We start from the raw sequence: 20,901 nt of genomic DNA on the forward strand, positions 1-20,901 counted from the left end.
AGTAAGTAGGGACGCTGTGTTGTCTGTTTGACACAGTGGGCACACAGTAAGGAGGGACGCTGTGTTGTCTGTTTGACACAGTGGGCACACAGTAAGTAGGGACGCTGTGTTGTCTGTTTGACACAGTGGGCAGACAGTAAGAAGGGACGCTGTGTTGTCTGTTTGACACAGTGGGCAGACAGTAGGGAGGGACGCTGTGTTGTCTGTTTGACACAGTGGGCAGACAGTAGGGAGGGACGCTGTGTTGTCTGTTTGACACAGTGGGCACACAGTAAGTAGGGACGCTGTGTTGTCTGTTTGACACAGTGGGCAGACAGTAAGGAGGGACGCTGTGTTGTCTGTTTGACACAGTGGGCAGACAGTAAGTAGGGACGCTGTGTTGTCTGTTTGACACAGTGGGCACACAGTAAGTAGGGACGCTGTGTTGTCTGTTTGACACAGTGGGCAGACAGTAAGGAGGGACGCTGTGTTGTCTGTTTGACACAGTGGGCAGACAGTAAGAAGGGACGCTGTGTTGTCTGTTTGACACAGTGGGCAGACAGTAAGAAGACGTACCTCCCGACACTGCACCTTGAGGTGACTGGCCTCAGCAGTGATGGACATGGTCTCCACTGTGCTCAGCAGCTCATGGAGCTCCGGCACGTTCAGTCGCCGCTTCAGGATCGCCTGTCATTCGAACCGCACACAGCACACGTCATTGTCGGGTTAAAACGCATGATTGTGCATACACATACATGCGTGTGTGCACAAATACACACACAGGTATACACGCAAGTAACATCTACATTATTTCTATTCCTCATACATGCATATACATCACTCACACATACACAAACACACAAAGCCAAGTCACACACTGTACGCATACTCAAGCATATATGTACAAACACACACACACACACCCTACACACACACAAACACACACACCTACAACACACACGTGTTGAAATACACATCCATGATCCACCCACACAACAGGCACACAAATACACACAGACAAATCACACTCACACAAACACACACACACACACACACACACTCAAACCAAACACACACACACAAACCAAACAAACACACACACACACACACACACACACAAACACACACACACAAAACACACACACACACACACACACACCAAACACACACACAAACCAAACACACACACACACACACACACACACACAGACCTTAATCACAGAGAAGGCAGTACTCTGGCGGGTGTGGTCATGAATGTCCTCCTCACAATACGTCAGCAACACCTGCAGATGTTCGTTCGTCAGCTTGTGGTACTTCACGTCCCGCACCAAGACGGTCACCGCCTGTCAGACAGTGAGTCACCACACGTGTACAGTCATTGACGGATTTGTTGTTATTGGTTTGGGTTTTTTTTTTTACTCTTTTGTTTGTGTATCTCTATTGATTCTCAGAGTCATTTTGAGCTTCTAGGTTGGTTCATTAGTGGTGTGTGTATTTTGTATTTGTATTTCTTTTTATCACAACAGATTTATCTGTGTGAAATTTGGGCTGCTCTCCCCAGGGAGAGCAATTCGCTACACTACAGCGCCACCCATTTTTTTGTATTTTTTCCTGCGTGCAGTTTTATTTGTTTTTCCTATCGAGGTGGATTTTTCTACAGAACTTTACCAGGAACAACCCTTTTGTTGCCGTGGGTTCTTTTACGAGCGCTAAGTGCATGCTGCACATGGGACCTCGGTTTATCATCTCATCCGAATGACTAGCGTCCAGACCACCACCAAGGTCTAGTGGAGGGGGAGAAAATATCGGTCGCTGAGCTGTGATTCGAACCAGCGCGCTCAGATTCTCTCGCTTCCTAGGCGGACGCGTTACCTCTAGGCCATCACTCCACTTTGTGTGTGTGTGTGTGTGTGTGTGTGTGTCCCGACATCTCTGTCAATACTTGTACATTCACGCAATATGCTGGCACCACTGCTGACCACTGCATGAACACAACCAACAGGTGTGTAACTCCCCCACCTGACAGCATCAAACTGACACCTGTTGCTTTCCACCCGAGCGTGGCAGTGTGCGGGGGACTCAAAATGAGTGACACAGGAGTAACGCCACTGAGACAGTATAGATGATGGTGCAGCAAAAAAATATTTTAAAAAAACAAATAAACCTAAACTGAACAAGAGAGGCAAGGCCTTCAAGACTCACTTGTGATAAATTAAGTCCCCTAGCATTAATTACAGAGAAATTTCCCTTTTTTACTATCTGCACCAAAACGTTTGCAAAATACATAAAAATTCCATGCTTAGCAAAAGAAGTTCCTGTTTGAAAAAAAAAAGATAATAATGACTGCCCTTGTTGTTGTGTTGAATATCAGATCAAAGTGCCAAGTTTAGAGAATACAAAAAATATAAATATAACAGTAAATGCAGGTTGCATATAATTAGGCTTCTTTTTATATTTTTTTGTGCCCATCCCAGAGGTGCAATATTGTTTTAAACAAGATGACTGGAAAGAACTGAATTTTTCCTATTTTTATGCCTAATTTGGTGTCAACTGACAAAGTATTTGCAGAGAAAATGTCAATGTTAAAGTTTACCACGGACACACAGACACACACACACACACACACACACAGACAACCAAACACCGGATTAAAACATAGACTCACTTTGTCTGCACAAGTGAGTCAAAAAGCAAAACAAAACAAAACAAATAAAAACAACAAAAATCCGTGCTTTCCAAACACACCACCAAGGGCAGCAACCCCTCCACCCCTCACCTTGAAGCAGGTGAAGACCAGCTCCTGGTTGTCCCCCTTGGCAGCGCCGGCGGAGGCGTAGTTCTTGAGGAGGACGAAGAGCAGGGCGGCCACCTTGTTGATCTTCTTCTTCAGCGTGGGCAGCGGGAAGGTCAGCAGCCACTCGAAGCACCGCAGCACCGCCGAGTTCACCTGCACCGCAACATGCAACACTCCATTAAAGCCACTCAAAGCACCGCAGCACCGCCGAGTTCACCTGCACCGCAACATGCAACACTCCATTAAAGCCACTCAAAGCACCGCGGAGTTCACCTGCACCGCAACATGCAACACTCCATTAAAGCCACTCAGAGCACCGCCGAGTTCACCTGCACCGCAACATGCAACACTCCATTAAAGCCACTCAGAGCACCGCCGAGTTCACCTGCACCGCAACATGCAACACTCCATTAAAGCCACTCAAAGCACCCCAGAGTTCACCTACACCGCAACATGCAACACTCCATTAAAGCCACTCAAAGCACCGCAGCACCGCGGAGTTCACCTGCACCGCAACATGCAACACTCCATTAAAGCCACTCAAAGCACCCCAGAGTTCACCTACACCGCAACATGCAACACTCCATTAAAGCCACTCAAAGCACCGCAGCACTGCGGAGTTCACCTGCACCGCAACACTCCATTAAAGCCACTCAAAGCACCACAGAGTTCACCTGCACCGCAACATGCAACACTCCATTAAAGCCACTCAAAGCACCGCCGAGTTCACCTGCACCGCAACATGCAACACTCCATTAAAGCCACTCGAAGCACCGCAGCACCGCCGAGTTCACCTGCACCGCAACATGCAACACTCCATTAAAGCCACTCGAAGCACCGCAGCACCGCCGAGTTCACCTGCACCGCAACACTCCATTAAAACCACTCAAAGCACCCCAGAGTTCACCTACACTGCAGAGTTCACCTGCACCGCAACATGCAACACTCCATTAAAGCCACTCAAAGCACCGCAGAGTTCACCTACACTGCAGAGTTCACCTGCACCACTGAGTTCACCTACACTGCAGAGTTCACCTACACTGCAGAGTTCACCTGCACCACAGAGTTCACCTGCACCACTGAGTTCACCTACACCGCAGAGTTCAATCCTCTCCTTCCACCACTGTATCATCATGATACGATACAATGCCACACCATATGATACAATGCGATGCAATGCCACACCATATGATACAATACAATATGATACAATGCCACACCATAGGATACAATGCGATGCAATGCCACACCATAGGATACAATGCGATGCAATGCCACAGCAAATGATACTATATGATATGATACAATACAATATGATACAATACGATACCATGCAATGGACACAACACAAGACTCACCCTGACGTATTTCAGAGACAGACACTCCATGAGGGACACAACACAACACAACACAACACAACACACGACTCACCCTGACGTATTTCAGAGACAGACACTCCATGAGGGACACAACACAACACAACACAACACAACACAACACAACACACGACTCACCCTGACGTATTTCAGAGACAGACACTCCATGAGGGACACAACACAACACAACACAACACAAGACTCACCCTGACGTGTTTCAGAGACAGACACTTGATGAGGGACACAACACAACACAACACAACACAACACAACACACGACTCACCCTGACGTATTTCAGAGACAGACACTCGATGAGGGACACAACACAACACAACACAAGACTCACCCTGACGTATTTCAGAGACAGACACTCCATGAGGGACACAACACAACACAACACAACACACGACTCACCCTGACGTATTTCAGAGACAGACACTCCATGAGGGGCACAACACAACACAACACAACACAAGACTCACCCTGACGTATTTCAGAGACAGACACTCCATGAGGGACACAACACAACACAACACAACACAACACAAGACTCACCCTGACGTATTTCAGAGACAGACAATCCATGAGGGACACAACACAACACAACACAACACAACACAACACACGACTCACCCTGACGTATTTCAGAGACAGACACTCGATGAGGGACAGCACCAGAGGCTCCAGAAAACCCAGGTGCTCCGCGCTGCTCGACTGGAGCGCTCCGTTCTTCAGACTGGAGTGCAACAACTGGAACACATTGTGACACATTACTAATCACCACCATCACCATCATCACAATCATCATCATCATCTTCTTCATCATCAGTACAATCATTAATAAATATCATCATCATCATCAATATCATCATCATCAATATCATCATCATCATCATCACCATCATCATCATTGTCATCATCAGAACAGAAGGAAGGAAAGGAAGAAAACGTCCAATGGAAGAGAGAACAGAAGGGAGGGAACAATGGAGAAAGAGAACAAACACAGACAGACAGAGAGAAAGAGAAATAAAGAAAGAAGGAAGGAAGGGTAAAAGCAAATCACAATGAGAAGACAGCTGTCTCCAGTCCCTGAGTGAAGCCCGTCCTGTTGCTCCACTCATCCTTTCTGCACCTCCCCCCCCTCCCCCCCGGCCCCCCAACCCCCACCAACAAAACAAAGACCATCACACACATCACAGTTCACATACCATGATGATCATCACATCCCCCCCCCCTCCCCTCCCCCAACCCCCCCCAACAAAACAAAGACCATCACACACATCACAGCTCACATACCATGATGATCATCACATCCCCCCCCCCCCCCTCCCCCAACCCCCACCAACAAAACAAAGACCATCACACACATCACAGTTCACATACCATGATGATCATCACATTCCCCCCCCCCTCCCCCCAAACCATACCAACAAAACAAAGACCATCACACACATCACAGTTCACATACCATGACGATCATCACATTCCCCCCCCCCCAACCCCCACCAAGAAAACAACGACCATCACACACATCACAGTTCACATACCATGATGATCATCACATTCACCCCCCCCCCTCCCCCAACCCCCACCAACAAAACAAAGACCATCACACACATCACAGTTCACATACCATGATGATCATCACATTCACCCCACCCCCCCACCCCCCTCCAACCAACAAAACAAAGACCATCACACACATCACAGTTCACATACCATGATGATCATCACATTCCCACCCCCTCCCCTCCCCCAACCCCCACCAACAAAACAAAGACCATCACACACATCACAGTTCACATACCATGATGATCATCACATTCCCCCCCCCTCCCCTCCCCCAACCCCTACCAACAAAACAAAGACCATCACACACATCACAGCTCACATACCATGACGATCGTCTCATTCAAAAACACTGCAGCAGAAGCAGCGGTCGTCATAATCATTCTCACACATCCTTCCTCACAGCTATGATATTCAATTGATACACACACTGACACACATCCTTCCTCACAGCTATGATATTCAATTGGTACACACACTGACAACAGCAATGATAACCTCTCAACCCCCAACCACCAAAGAAGGAACACACACTCCCACACACACACACACCCACACACACTCATACACAAACACACACACCAAACAAAAAAACTAAAAACAAAGGGAAAGAACTCACCACCAGACCGAACTCCACAAGCACATCCAGAGTTGTCTTCTTGTTGGCGCGGGGCTTGACGCCGCCACGAGGGGTCGCCTTGGGCAGCAGCAGACAACTCTCAGGTTTCTGCGGCTTGGGCAGACCACTGGGCTCGCTGCTTGGGATGCTGTTGATTAAAAAAAAGATTTTTTTTTTATTTTTTTTTTTTTGCTGCTCCTACATCTGCACCATTTCAGTGGCATTACTGCCACGCCGCTCATTCCGAGTTCCCCATCATACAGTCACACCCAGGTTCATCTGTCGCAGTCCCAGTGCCTGCAGTCCACAGGGAAGCATCGATGTGAGGTAGCCAGGAGGCCACACACCAGAGGAGACCCTGCACTGCTGCTGAGTCACTTCGGTGGTGTTCAGTAGTGTCTGTTCTTCTTCTTCTGCGTTCACTCGTATGCACACGAGTGGGCTTTTACGTGTATGACTGTTTTTACCCCGCCATGTAGGCAGCCATACTCCGTTTTCGGGGGTGTGCATGCTGGGTATGTTCTTGTTTCCATAACCCACCGAACGCCGACATGGATTAGAGGATCTTTAACGTGCGTATTTGATCTTCTGCTTGCATATACACACGAAGGGGGTTCAGGCACTAGCAGGTCTGCACATATGTTGACCTGGGAGATCGGAAAAATCTCCACCCTTTACCCACCAGGCGCCGTCACCGTGATTCGAACCCGGGACCCTCAGATTGACAGTCCAACGCTTTAACCACTCGGCTATTGTGCCTGTCAGTGTCTGTTCTGATTTAACGTACTTAGGAACACCAACTACTATGCACCCTACTGATGACAATAATGGCTTAGTCCGAGCCGGACTGAGTGAGCGTCCCCCTCAGAGTGGAGACCGCCACCATGTCCCTCCAACGACAGTCCCCCATAAATCTGCCGACACTGAAGACCTTGACAGGACTCACCCCAAGCACAGAAGTGGAGGGGGATCGAAACTGAGGCCACCATGAGAGCAGGCAATGACAGGCCACGTAATTTGAGAAAAATAAAACATTAAATTCAAAATCTTCCCATTCTTCATGGCTGGGCAACTTGAGGGTGTTATCAGTTCAGAAAGTGAAGGTTGGTCTGAGTACTGACAATACTGTTTCTGCTTTTGCTTCTCAAACACCCCACCCCACTTATGCAGTGAACCATTACACAATATTTCTGAAAGGTGGCATGCTGTGAAGCAACCTGTTATGTGTTGCCTGCAACACGAGGAGGTTCTGTTTCATGAACTTTTATCCATTTTCCCAGAACTGGCAGAAAACACTGGCACTTGGCAGCTGTTGTTGTTCCTGTGCTTTGACACACACACTCACACGTGCATGCGCACATGCACACACACACACACACACACACACAGAGGCAAGCTGACATGTACTCTTTGGGGTCACTCAGCAAGGGGAGGTTATCAGCGGTGAGAGAGACGATAAGTGGATATTATCTATAGCGTTATTTTCATTATTATCATTATCACTGTGCTCCTCATTCCTAACCCAAACCACCACCCCGAACACACACACACACACAGAGACCCCCCTCCCCCTCCAACCCCCTCCACACACACACACAGAGACCCCCCTCCCCCTCCAACCCCCTCCACACACACACACACACACACACAGATCCCCCTCCCCCTCCAACCCCCTCCACACACACACACACACACACACACACAGACCCCCCTCCACCTCCAACCCCCTCCACACACACACACACACACAGACCCCCCTCCACCTCCAACCCCCTCCACACACACACACACACACACACAGACCCCCCCTCCCCCTCCAACCCCCTCCACACACACACACACACACAGACCCACACTGACACATACTCTTTGGGTTCCCTCAGCAGGGGGAGGTTATCGGCGGTGAGGGAGTGGATGAAGACCATGAGGGTGGGGGTGGTGAGGGCTGTGTTGGCCAGCAGACCCGGGGTCACACTCTGCAGGGCCATGCGCACCTTGTTGGCCACGCGCTGACTGTGGGTACCTTCCAACACCTGCACACACAGGTAACTATACAGGTAATCATCGTTATCACCTTGTTGGCCACGCGCTGACTGTGGGTACCTTCCAACACCTGCACACACAGGTAACTATACAGGTAATCATCGTTATCACCTTGTTGGCCACGCGCTGACTGTGGGTACCTTCCAACACCTGCACACACAGGTAACTATACAGGTAATCATCGTTATCACCTTGTTGGCCACCCGCTGACTGTGGGTACCTTCCAACACCTGCACACAGGTAACTACACAGGACAGGACAGGGCAAGGCAGGGCAGGAAAAAGACAGGACAGGGAAGAGAGAACAGGACAGGACAGGACAGGACAGGACAGGACAGGGAAGAGAGAACAGGACAGGACAGGACAGGACAGGGAAGAGAGAACAGGACAGGACAGGACAGGGCAGGGAAGAGAGAACAGGACAGGACAGGACAGGACAGCAGTCTCACCGTTTTCAGGGGGTGGACGAGGGCCCCCAGACAGTCCGGGCTGACGTACTGGGCCATGATGCGATAGGCCAGGTAGCCCTTGATGGTCTTGGCCTCAAACAGCTTGGCCGTGATGCCCTCCACACTCTTCTCCTCAGACACCGCCCCAAACAGCTCCTCCTGGTAGATCGCCTGCAGGTCGTCCAGGGCAGGGTCAAGGTCACCGGGCTTCAAGATGGCCGTGATGCTCTTCAGCAGGTGGTAGACGGAGAAGGAGAGAACGTGCATCTGGACAGCAAAAACAACATCATCACTCACAGAAAGAGTGTCCAACTTTTCAACGTGCAGACAGCAGGATCCAACAAATGGGTCAGGGCTGCTCCAAGATATAGATACTTACATAGCACCTATCCTCAGTCAGAGACCAAGCTCTAAGCGCTTTACAAACATAGAGTCATTTGCACAACAGGCTGCCTACCTGGGTAGAGCCGACTGACAGCAGCCACTGGGCGGTCATCATTCACATGAGATTTTGATCAGAGTGGAGAGAGTCTTGCCCAAGTTACATCCCCACTCTCTCGGCCAAGAGGGTTTCAGGACAGTCATTAGGGTGGTCTCCAACGGCCAACTAATCCCCAGGGATGCAGCACTAAGAGCCAGTGCAATCTTGCCTCCAAGTTTGAGTCACAGTCCTTCACAAAACACTAAGCTGTAAATGAATTCCCATTGCAATGGAGAAACCTCTGATCATACAGCTCTCACCTTGTGTTGGGATGGTCCCCAACGGCCAACTAGCCCTCAAGGCTCCAACTCTAGACAGCAAGTGCAATCTTGCCTCCTAGTCTGAGAGTCATAGTCCACAAAAGACAAAGCTGTAAATGAGTTCCCACAGCAGTGGAGAAGCAATTGATCATGCAGCTCTAACTTTGTTGGTGACCACTGACCTGGTATCCACATGTGCACCAGTGTATGTGACACTATGCCTGCGACACTTGGACCCTGACTGCAGACATCGAGAGAAGAATCCAAGCTGTCGAGATGAGATGCTTTCTTAGACTACTTGGCATCTCCTACAGAGACCACATCACTAACACGGAAGTGAAGAACAGAATCAAGCAAAGTATTGGACCCTACGAAGACCTTCTGTCCATAGTGAAGAAACGCAAACTTAGGTGGTATGGACACATCTCCCGATCATCTGGTCTTGCCAAAACGTTCCTGCAAGGCACCGTACCAGGAGGCAGAAGGAGAGGACGGCAGAAGAAGAGATGGGAAGACAACATCCAGGGGTGGACAGGCTTGACGCTCGGTGACGCCCTGAGGAAATCAGAAAACCGTGAAGAGTGAAGAGGGGTGGTGGTCAGGTCAGCAGCGGTGCCCCAACGGTCTGAACCCAGACTACGGGAGAGGTGAGGTGAGGTGAGGTGAGGTATGTGACAGTGTGTGAGTATGCTTTTGTGCGTGTGTGTGCACGTGAATGCATGGTCTAAATCGTTACACAAAACAGAAACAACCAGGTGTGTCCCCTCACCTGGTATCCGCGGGTGAGCACGGCCCTCATCTCTTTGAGGATGAAGGGCAGGTAACGGGGGCCGATGGACTGCACCGCCTTCACCAGCGTGTCCCGCGCCGTCATGCGGATGTCCTGCGCCCGCGACTTGAGGAAGTTACACACACGCAGCATGATCCTGGAAACACACGCGACACAAAGTGGTTGAGAATGTGCATCATATGCAGCATACAGATACAGATACAGAATACTTTATTATCTCAAAAAGAGAAATTCATGCGTGGTGTACGCTTCACAAACAATGCACGGTATGGACACACAAAGGGAACAGAATGCTCAGATGCCAAGTTACTGTGGGACCTCATAATCATTAACACCCACTGATCACAGTCATTACCTTCCAACACCTGGCAATACCATGACAAAAAGTGTTTGAGAACGTCCACACACACGGCATGATCCTGCAACAAAATGTGCTTGAAAATGTGCACACATGCAGCATAATCCTGGCAACACCCATGACACAAAGTGCTTGAGAACGTGTACAACACCCATGACACAAAGTGCTTGAGAACGTGTACAACACCCATGACACAAAGTGCTTGAGAACGTGTACAACACCCATGACACAAAGTGCTTGAGAACGTGTACAACACCCATGACACAAAGTGCTTGAGAACGTGTACAACACCCATGACACAAAGTGCTTGAGAACGTGTACAACACCCATGACACAAAGTGCTTGAGAACGTGTACAACACCCACGACACAAAGTGCTTGAGAACGTGCACACATGCAGCATAATCCTGGCAACACCCACAATGAAAAGCGCTGAAGTGGAAGGAAAAATTACAATCCTTCAGCAGCAAAAGAAGCTGAGTGCAAGGGACTGAATCCTGCACTTACCAGGATTTTCTCCCCCTTCCACTAGACCTTGAGTGGAGGTCTGAACGCTAGTCATTTGGATGAGGCCATAAACTGAGCCCCCAGGTATACACGCACTCAGCACATGAACAAGCACCCATAGCAAAAAAGAAAGGGTTGTCACAGGCAAAATTGTGCAGAAAAATCCACTTTGACAGGAAAACAGAAACACTTGCATGCAGAAAAAAAACAGGGGGGGGTGGGGGGGGGAGGGGGAGGTGAATGCGCAGCACTGTAAAGACATGCTCTCCCTGGAAAAAGCAGCCCGACTTTTAAGCAACATGATTTGATTCACACACCCCACTCTTCCCTCCACCCCAACCCCCCCCACCCCCCCCCCACTCACCCGGGCAGTTTGTGGTCCAGAGCACCGTCCGGAAGTTTCTGCAGCAGCTTGATCATCGCCATGGCGATAGGGACCCGCAGGATTTCCTCGTCCTCAGCGTACTTGGTCTGCGCCAACTTGTGGACATCGTCGCTCTTCGCCTGACGTCACCACAGGGGTCAGGGTCAGTGACGGCCAGTCACAGGCATGTGATTACATGCACATTCACTTGTACATGCACACACACATCCACACACACACACACACACACATGCACAGACACATACACACATACACAAACCACAAGCACAACACACAAACACTTCACATACACCCACATCACAAAAACACATAACACACACAACTACCCCCCTCCTCCCCACCCACACACACACACCCTCACCCACACTCCCCCCTCACAACCTCCACCACCCTCACAACACCCCCTCCCCAACACACACACACACCCTCATCCACACACCACCCCCGACCCTCACGACACCCCCTCTCCAACACACACACACACACCCTCATCCACACACCACCCCCGACCCTCACGACACCCCCTCCCCAACACACACACACACCCTCATCCACACACCACCCCCGACCCTCACGACACCCCCTCCCCAACACACACACACCCTCATCCACACACCACCACCGACCCTCACGACACCCCCTCCCCAACACACACACACATCCATCCAGCCACCCCCCACCCAACCCCCTAATGACACCCCCCCCCCCCAACACACACACACCCTCATCCACACACCTTCACGACACCCACTCCCCAACACACACACACACACCTTTTCAGTGAGCGTCTTGTGCAGCTGAGGAATGAGACTGGTGAGCACCATGCGGTGGATGCGGGTGGCCAACCCAGCGGGACACAAGTCCCTGCGATCCGCTGAAAACTCCACCGTCACCACACCACCTCCTCCTCCTCCACCACCACCCCCACTCTCCTCCTTCTCTCCCTCCGCAGAGCTCGCCTCCGCTGCTGCCACTGTCTCCAGAGTGACCAGGGCGTCTTCCGCTGTGTCTTCCGACTCTGCAACGATTGGCAAGGCCAGAAGTTTAATGGAAACATGTCATGGCAAGGCCAGAAGTTTAATGGAAACAGGTCATGGCAAGGCCAGAAGTTTAATGGAAACAGGTCATGGCAAGGCCAGAAGTTTTATGGAAACATGTCATGGCAAGGCCAGAAGTTTTATGGAAACATGTCATGGCAAGGCCAGAAGTTTAATGGAAACATGTCATGGCAAGGCCAGAAGTTTAATGGAAACATGTCATGGCAAGGCCAGAAGTTTATTTCATATACCCCCTGGAGGCACTGAAACATTATACATGAACATCTTTCACACACTAGAGTTGACTTCAAGGTTTTGCGCCTTATAAATATTATTATTAGTAGTAGTAGTATTTTTATGTATTTATCTCTTTTTTTTTTCTTTTTTATTTCTCAAGGCCTGACTAAGCGCGTTGGGTTACGCTGCTGGTGAAGCATCTGCCTGGCAGATGTGGTGTAGCGTCTATGGATTTGACCGAGCGCAGTGACACTTCCTTGAGCTAGTGATACTGATACTGATTGACACACACACAAAATCAACAAAATGAGTGATGTCAAAAAGTAAGCAAACAAAAAACAGCCCACATGAGCTAACAATCCATTTTTCCTTCAAAAAGATCTCAGTGCCATGAAGACACTCAAATTCTTCTTAGTCCCATGCCCATCATTGAAAACAAATACTTATTTAGTACTATACCCGATATTGAAAACAGAAATAAAATATTTTGTATTTGTATTTGTATTCCTTTTTATCACAACAGATTTCTCTGTGTGAAATTCGGGCTGCTCTCCCCAGGGAGAGCGCGTCGCTACACTACAGCACCACCCATTTTTTTTTGTATTTTTTCCTGCATGCAGTTTTATTTGTTTTTCCTATCGATGTGGATTTTTCTACAGAATTTTGCCAGGAACAACCCTTTTGTTGCCGTGGGTTCTTTTACGTGCGCTAAGTGCATGCTGCACGCGGGACCTCGGTTTATCGTCTCATCCGAATGACTAGCGTCCAGACCACCACTCAAGGTCTAGTGGAGGGGGAGAAAATATCGGCGGCTGAACCGTGATTCGAACCAGCGTGCTCAGATTCTCTCGCTTCCTAGGCGGACGCGTTACCTCTAGGCCATCACTCCACTCTACTATAACTCTACTGAGTGCATTAATATCACGCTCAGTGGACTGTATCAACAGTCAGAGTTCATCAGCTGTTCCCGGATTACTAGTCATGCAGAACAGTGTCTGTTCAGTCAACTGTGTGTTTGCAGTGTCTGTTCCTGTTGTGGGATAACAACAACAGCAACAGCAACAACAACAACACAAACACACCACTAGCACTAGGCTGCCGGGGCATCACCAAACATTTCTACAGCTTTCTCCATCTGAGCTTGAGGAAGCTCAAATACTACAATCAACACATACACACACACAAAAAATAGATGATAACGAAATAAAATAAATCAATAAATACTTTTTTTCTTTATTTCTACAAAATTCTTTAGGTAACTATAGCCTCATCAAATAGTACCCAAACAAACAAGCAAAAACAGTCACTAAGCTAAAATCTTAATTGCAATTTAAAAATAAAAAAGGATCTTTGATGAAGGCTAATCAGAACCAAAAGAAAGTTTAAAGAACAAAACGCACACACTCACGCATGTACGCACCCACACCAATATATAAAACACATGCACACACACACACTCATATACAAACACAAACACCCCACCCCCACCCCCCCAGACCCCTCACCCCCCCACACACGCCAATACACAACAAACACACATACACCAACACGGATACACACAGTCAAAAAACAGTGCAAAGTATAGACAGAAAACAAAATAACCTGAGAAGTAACCAAACAACAAACTAAAAAGTTCCAGCAAAAAAAAAAAAAAAAAAACAAAAAAAAAAAAAAAAAATCACTTGATAAAAAAAAAATCACTTTATAAAAATATATAATAAAATGATATAAAAAAAATAACAGAAAAAACCTAGAATGGCTGGCTCACTGACAGAACTTTCACCCATCACACCATACCCCTACACACCTCACCAAGGCCTTAGCCCTGACAGAACCTTCACCCATCACACCATACCCCTACACACCTCACCAAGGCCATAGCCCTGACAGAACCTTCACCCATCACACCATACCCCTACACACCTCACCAAGACCATAGCCCTGACAGAACCTTCACCCATCACACCATACCCCTACACACTTCACCAAGACCATAGCCCTGACAGAACCTTCACCCATCACACCATACCCCTACACACCTCACCAAGACCATAGCCCTGACAAAACTTTCACCCATCACACCATACCCCTACACACCTCACCAAGACAATAGCCCTGACAGAACCTTCACCCATCACACCATACCCCTACACACCTCACCAAGGCCTTAGCCCTGACAGAACCTTCACCCATCACACCATACCCCTACACACCTCACCAAGACAATAGCCCTGACAGAACCTTCACCCATCACACCATACCCCTACACACCTCACCAAGGCCTTAGCCCTGACAGAACCTTCACCCATCACACCATACCCCTACACACCTCACCAAGGCCTTAGCCCTGACAGAACCTTCACCCATCACACCATACCCCTACACACCTCACCAAGACAATAGCCCTGACAGAACCTTCACCCATCACACCATACCCCTACACACCTCACCAAGACAATAGCCCTGACAGAACCTTCACCCATCACACCATACCCCTACACACCTCACCAAGGTCATAGCCCTGACAGAACCTTCACCCATCACACCATACCCCTACACACCTCACCAAGGCCATAGCCCTGACAGAACCTTCACCCATCACACCATACCCCTACACACCTCACCAAGGCCATAGCCCTGACAACCTTCACACCATACCCCTACACACCTCACCAAGGCCATAGCCCTGACAGAACCTTCACCCATCACACCATACCCCTACACACCTCACCAAGACCATAGCCCTGACAGGCAAGAGAAGTGCACATCAAGACAGAACAGGGCGTGAACAGCACGTTACCTTCAGGCGACTTTTCAGTCTCCGGTCCTGACGGCGCCGTGGTGGCCTCCGTGTTCGTCCCACCCTCTGCCTGCGTCTCCGCTGACACACGACAGGAAAAGACAACACTGTATTCTCGTCTGATATCACTTGGTGAAAAGATGTAAACTCAACGAACAAGAACACTGTACTTCACTGAAGACAACGACGGGTGCAATATCCGAGTGGTTAAAGCGTTGAACTTTCAATCTGAGGGTCCCGGGTTCGAATCTCGGTAACGGCACCTGGTGGGTAAAGGGTGGAGATTTTTCCGATCTCCCAGGTCAACATATGTGCAGACCTGCTAGTGCCTGAACCCCCTTTGTGTGTATACACAAGCAGAAGATCAAATATGCACGTTAAAGATCCTGTAATCCATGTCAGCGTTCGGTGGGTTATGGAAACAAGAACATACCCAGCATGCACACTCCCGAAAACGGAGTATGGCTGCCTACATGGCGGAGTAAAAACGGTCATACACGTAAAAGCCCACTCGTGTACATACGAGTGAACATGGGAGTTGCAGCCCACGAACGAAGAAGAAGATGAAGAAGACAACACTGCATTCCTTGTCTAATATCACTTAGTGAAAAGACGTAAAATCATCAACAACAATACTGTACCGCACTGACCACAAGGTACTTCAGATCAGAAACTGACTGTATTGTCCCACAGTCCATAAAATGCTGTACCTCACTACAAGTCATATCTTTACGACAGCCTTGACTGAAGAGTGACAGTGCAAAATGTCAGTGGAAAAAAACAACAAATGCACAGGAATATTTTTAAAAAAAACCTATTAAATCTCAATGCATATATCAACACCTTACATCAAAGAACATTATCTTTTAATTCAATGGTATGCAGGATACTTCTTTTTTTTTCTTTTTTTTTAAATCAAAAAGCAAAAACATCAACAAATCAAGGAAAATGTTTTAGAGAAGACAACTACAATGTGGCACATTTGTACAATATTCAAACAGCACAGGAAACAGGAACTGGTGGATGCTGAATGAGAATCTTACCATCTGTAGACTGTGCGTTCAGCTTGGGTTTGTTGCTGAACCTGAACTGGGACTTGGACAGGTCAAAGTGGAAAGCGTCCAGAATGGACACAATCACTCTGAAACACAGGTGGACATCAATCAATGACTTTGTCTGAACAACACAAACAGAATTAGCATGGATTAGATGATGAGGAAGATGATGGTGATGATGATGATGATATGGATAATTATACAGCACCTATCCTAATGATGATGATGTTGATGATGATGATGATATGGATACTTTTACAGCACCTATCCTAATGATGATGATGATGTTGATGATGATGATGATATGGACACTTTTACAGCACCTATCCTAATGATGATGATGATGTTGATGATGATGATGATATGGACACTTTTACAGCACCTATCCTAATGATGATGATGGTGATGATGATGATGATGATGATATGGATACTTTTACAGCACCTACCCTCAGTCAGAGAGCAAAACTTGAAGCACTTTACAAACACTGAGTAATTTGCACAACAGGTTGCCGATATGGGTAGAGCAAACCAAGAGCTACATTTGAGTGCTCATGATGTGTCATGCAGACATTGTAGTTTTACTGTACTGGGAAAAACTGACTACCTTCCAGATCTCCAAAAGTTTCTATTCAATTATTGTAAAAATTTATTATAAAAAAAAAGGAATGAATATATTTGAAGGATACAGTTTCAAGACACAGGTAAACATGAACACATAAGTAAACAGAAATTTGTTGGGTTTTTTTTTTATTAAAACATTCATCTTTTTAGTTAAAAACTTCCAGTTAATCCTGACCATAATTTTTATTGTTAACTAGATGGCAAGGCAACATCAACACATCAGTAAAACAGAATCCTCTGTTACATTTCAACAAAACAGCGAATGACTAACTTGATGACTCAGTGATTATCCAGATGGCGGGGCAATATCAAACACACAACAAAACAAAACCTTTCGCTACACATCAACAAAAACAATGAAGCGACTGACCTGATGATGACACGCTGGTTATCCAGATGGTGGGGCAACATCAAACACACAAACTCACTGAACCTTCAGTTACACGTCAAACAAAAACAACGAAGGTACTGACCTGATGATGCCACGCTGGTTATCCAGATGGAGGGGCAACATCAAACACACAAATACACTAAACTGTCACTTACACATCAACAAAAACAAAAATGGGACTGACCTGATGATGACACGCCGGTTATCCAGATGGAGGGGCAACATCAAACACACAAACTCACTGAACCTTCAGTTACACGTCAAACAAAAACAACGAAGGTACTGACCTGATGATGCCACGCTGGTTATCCAGATGGAGGGGCAACATCAAACACACAAACACACTGAACTTTCAGTTACATGTCAACCAAAAACAACGAAGGTACTGACCTGATGATGACATGCCGGTTATCCAGATGGAGGGGCAACATCAAACACACAAACTCACTGAACCTTCAGTTACACGTCAAACAAAAACAACGAAGGTACTGACCTGATGATGCCACGCTGGTTATCCAGATGGAGGGGCAACATCAAACACACAAACACACTGCACCTTCAGTTACATGTCAACCAAAAACAATGAAGCGACTGACCTGATGATGACACGCTGGTTATCCAGATGGAGGGGCAACATCAAACACACAAACACACTGAACTTTCAGTTACATGTCAACCAAAAACAACGAAGGTACCGACCTGATGATGACACGCTGGTTATCCAGATGGCGGGGCAGGTGGGAGAGGTAGAGGCGCAGCAGCTGGTAGTAGTACTCCCAGGGCAGCTGGCGGCACATCATGCACATGAGGTCCACCGCGGCGTCCAGCACCTTGCCGGACTTGGCGTACTGCCGGTCCAGGGTGTAGGCGTACAGCAGGGGCAGCACGAACCCCATGTGCTGGTCCGCCCGCAGTCTGTGGCTGTGCAGGTAGTGACTCAGCCGACGCAGTGCCTTCGCTTGTTTGTACACCTGGTGGGGGGGGCAGAGACAACAGTCGTTACTTTTCTTTTCGCAGGGAGGGGTATGGGGGGCTGGGGGCTGGGGGCTGGGAGGTGGGGATCACAATTTCATTTTCAAAGAGGTGTCCAATACAGACTCATCCCAAAATGCTGCACCCCATATGCTTTAAAAAACAAGATAAAAAAAAAAAGAACCACCAAAAAAAAGGTAGATGCTTGATCTACTCATAAACCAAAAATGCTGATCGGGCATCAACAACCTACCCTAGGTTTGTATAAAACGTTACCATAACATGAAACAGAATAATCAAACAAAACGTGAATACATGAAAATACAATAAAATGAAAGGTAGGAACACAGATAATTCAAATGAAATAAGAATAAAAAATAGACCTCATCCATCAAACCTGCGCACACCCACTCCCACATGCATGCTCACACACGCACGCAAATGCATATACATATGCATACTCAAATCTATACACACACATATACACACACTCATTTGATATCTCTCTTAGTGAAAAGACATAAAATTAGTGAACAACAACAACAACAACAACAACAACACACACACACACACACACACACATCCACACACACACACACACATCCACACACACACCCCTCAATGAGGAGACACACACACTCCATACACCACAACAACACCCCACCCACACACACACACACACACTCGACACACCACAACACCACTCCACACACACTCCACACACAACACCACCACCACCCCCACACACACTCCACACACCACAACACCACCCCCCCACACACACTCCACACACCACCACCCCCACACACACTCCACACACCACCCCCACACACACACTCCACACACCACAACACCACCACCCCCACACACACTCCACACACAACACCACCCCTCCACACACACTCCACACACCACAACACCACCACCCCCACACACACTCCACACACCACCCCCACACACACACTCCACACACCACAACACCACACCCACACTCCACACACCACAACACCCCACACACACACACACTCCACACACAACACCACCCCTCCACACACACTCCACACACCACAACACCACCACCCCCACACACACTCCACACACCACCCCCACACACACACTCCACACACCACCCCCACACACACACTCCACACACCACACCCACACTCCACACACCACAACACCCCCCCCACACACACACTCCACACACAACAACACCCCCCCACACACACACACACTCCACACACAACAACACCCCCACACACAACACTCCACACACAACACCCCCCCGCCCCCACACACACAACACCCCCCCACACACACACACAACACCACCACCCCCGCCCCCACACACAACACTCCACACACAACACCCCCCCCCCCCACCCCCACACACACAACACCACCACCCCCCCACACACTCCACACACAACACCACCACCCCCCCACACACACAACACCCCCCCCCCCGCCCCCACACACACAACACCACCACCCCCCCACACACACTCCACACACAACACCCCCCCCCCCCCCGCCCCCACACACACAACACCACCACCCCCCCACACACTCCACACACAACACCACCACCCCCCCACACACTCCACACACAACACCACCACCACCCCACACACACTCCACACACCACAATACCACCACCCCACACACACTCCACACACAACACCCCCCCTACACACACACACACACTCCACACACAACAACACCACCACCCCCCCACACACACACTCCACACACACAACACCCCCCCCCACACACACACTCCACACACCACAACACCACCCCCACACTCCACACACCACAACACCCCCCACACACACACACTCCACACACCACAACACCACCCCCACCCCCACACACCACAACACCACCCCCACACACACACTCCACACACAACACCACCCCCACACTCCACACACAACAACACCACCCCCACACTCCACACACAACAACACCACCCCCACACACACACTCCACACACAACACCACCCCCACACTCCACACACAACAACACCACCCCCACACTCCACACACAACAACACCACCCCCACACACACACTCCACACACAACACCACCCCCACACTCCACACACCACAACACCACCCCCACACTCCACACACAACAACACCACCCCCACACACACACACTCCACACACAA

The 20,901-nt window shown here is 48.7% G+C and overlaps 1 protein-coding gene across 1 annotated transcript in view; it reads right to left on the minus strand.

Moving 5' to 3' along the window:
• The window catches only part of LOC143298188 (small subunit processome component 20 homolog), a 94,374-nt gene that overhangs the window by 16,699 nt on the left and 56,774 nt on the right, over nucleotides 1–20,901 (minus strand). The window contains exons 41-53 of the mRNA XM_076610942.1: nucleotides 18,452–18,723; nucleotides 16,727–16,824; nucleotides 15,684–15,764; nucleotides 12,383–12,627; nucleotides 11,589–11,728; nucleotides 10,340–10,496; nucleotides 8,830–9,096; nucleotides 8,205–8,371; nucleotides 6,339–6,486; nucleotides 4,784–4,900; nucleotides 2,756–2,926; nucleotides 1,191–1,322; nucleotides 556–666 (exon numbers count right to left, since the gene is read on the minus strand). Of these exons, the coding sequence (XP_076467057.1) occupies nucleotides 556–666; nucleotides 1,191–1,322; nucleotides 2,756–2,926; nucleotides 4,784–4,900; nucleotides 6,339–6,486; nucleotides 8,205–8,371; nucleotides 8,830–9,096; nucleotides 10,340–10,496; nucleotides 11,589–11,728; nucleotides 12,383–12,627; nucleotides 15,684–15,764; nucleotides 16,727–16,824; nucleotides 18,452–18,723 (2,106 nt within the window). The remainder of the gene's footprint in view (nucleotides 1–555; nucleotides 667–1,190; nucleotides 1,323–2,755; nucleotides 2,927–4,783; nucleotides 4,901–6,338; nucleotides 6,487–8,204; nucleotides 8,372–8,829; nucleotides 9,097–10,339; nucleotides 10,497–11,588; nucleotides 11,729–12,382; nucleotides 12,628–15,683; nucleotides 15,765–16,726; nucleotides 16,825–18,451; nucleotides 18,724–20,901) is intronic.

Source organism: Babylonia areolata, chromosome 23 (assembly GCF_041734735.1).
Source record: "Babylonia areolata isolate BAREFJ2019XMU chromosome 23, ASM4173473v1, whole genome shotgun sequence".
Classification (NCBI taxonomy): domain Eukaryota; kingdom Metazoa; phylum Mollusca; class Gastropoda; order Neogastropoda; family Buccinidae; genus Babylonia; species Babylonia areolata.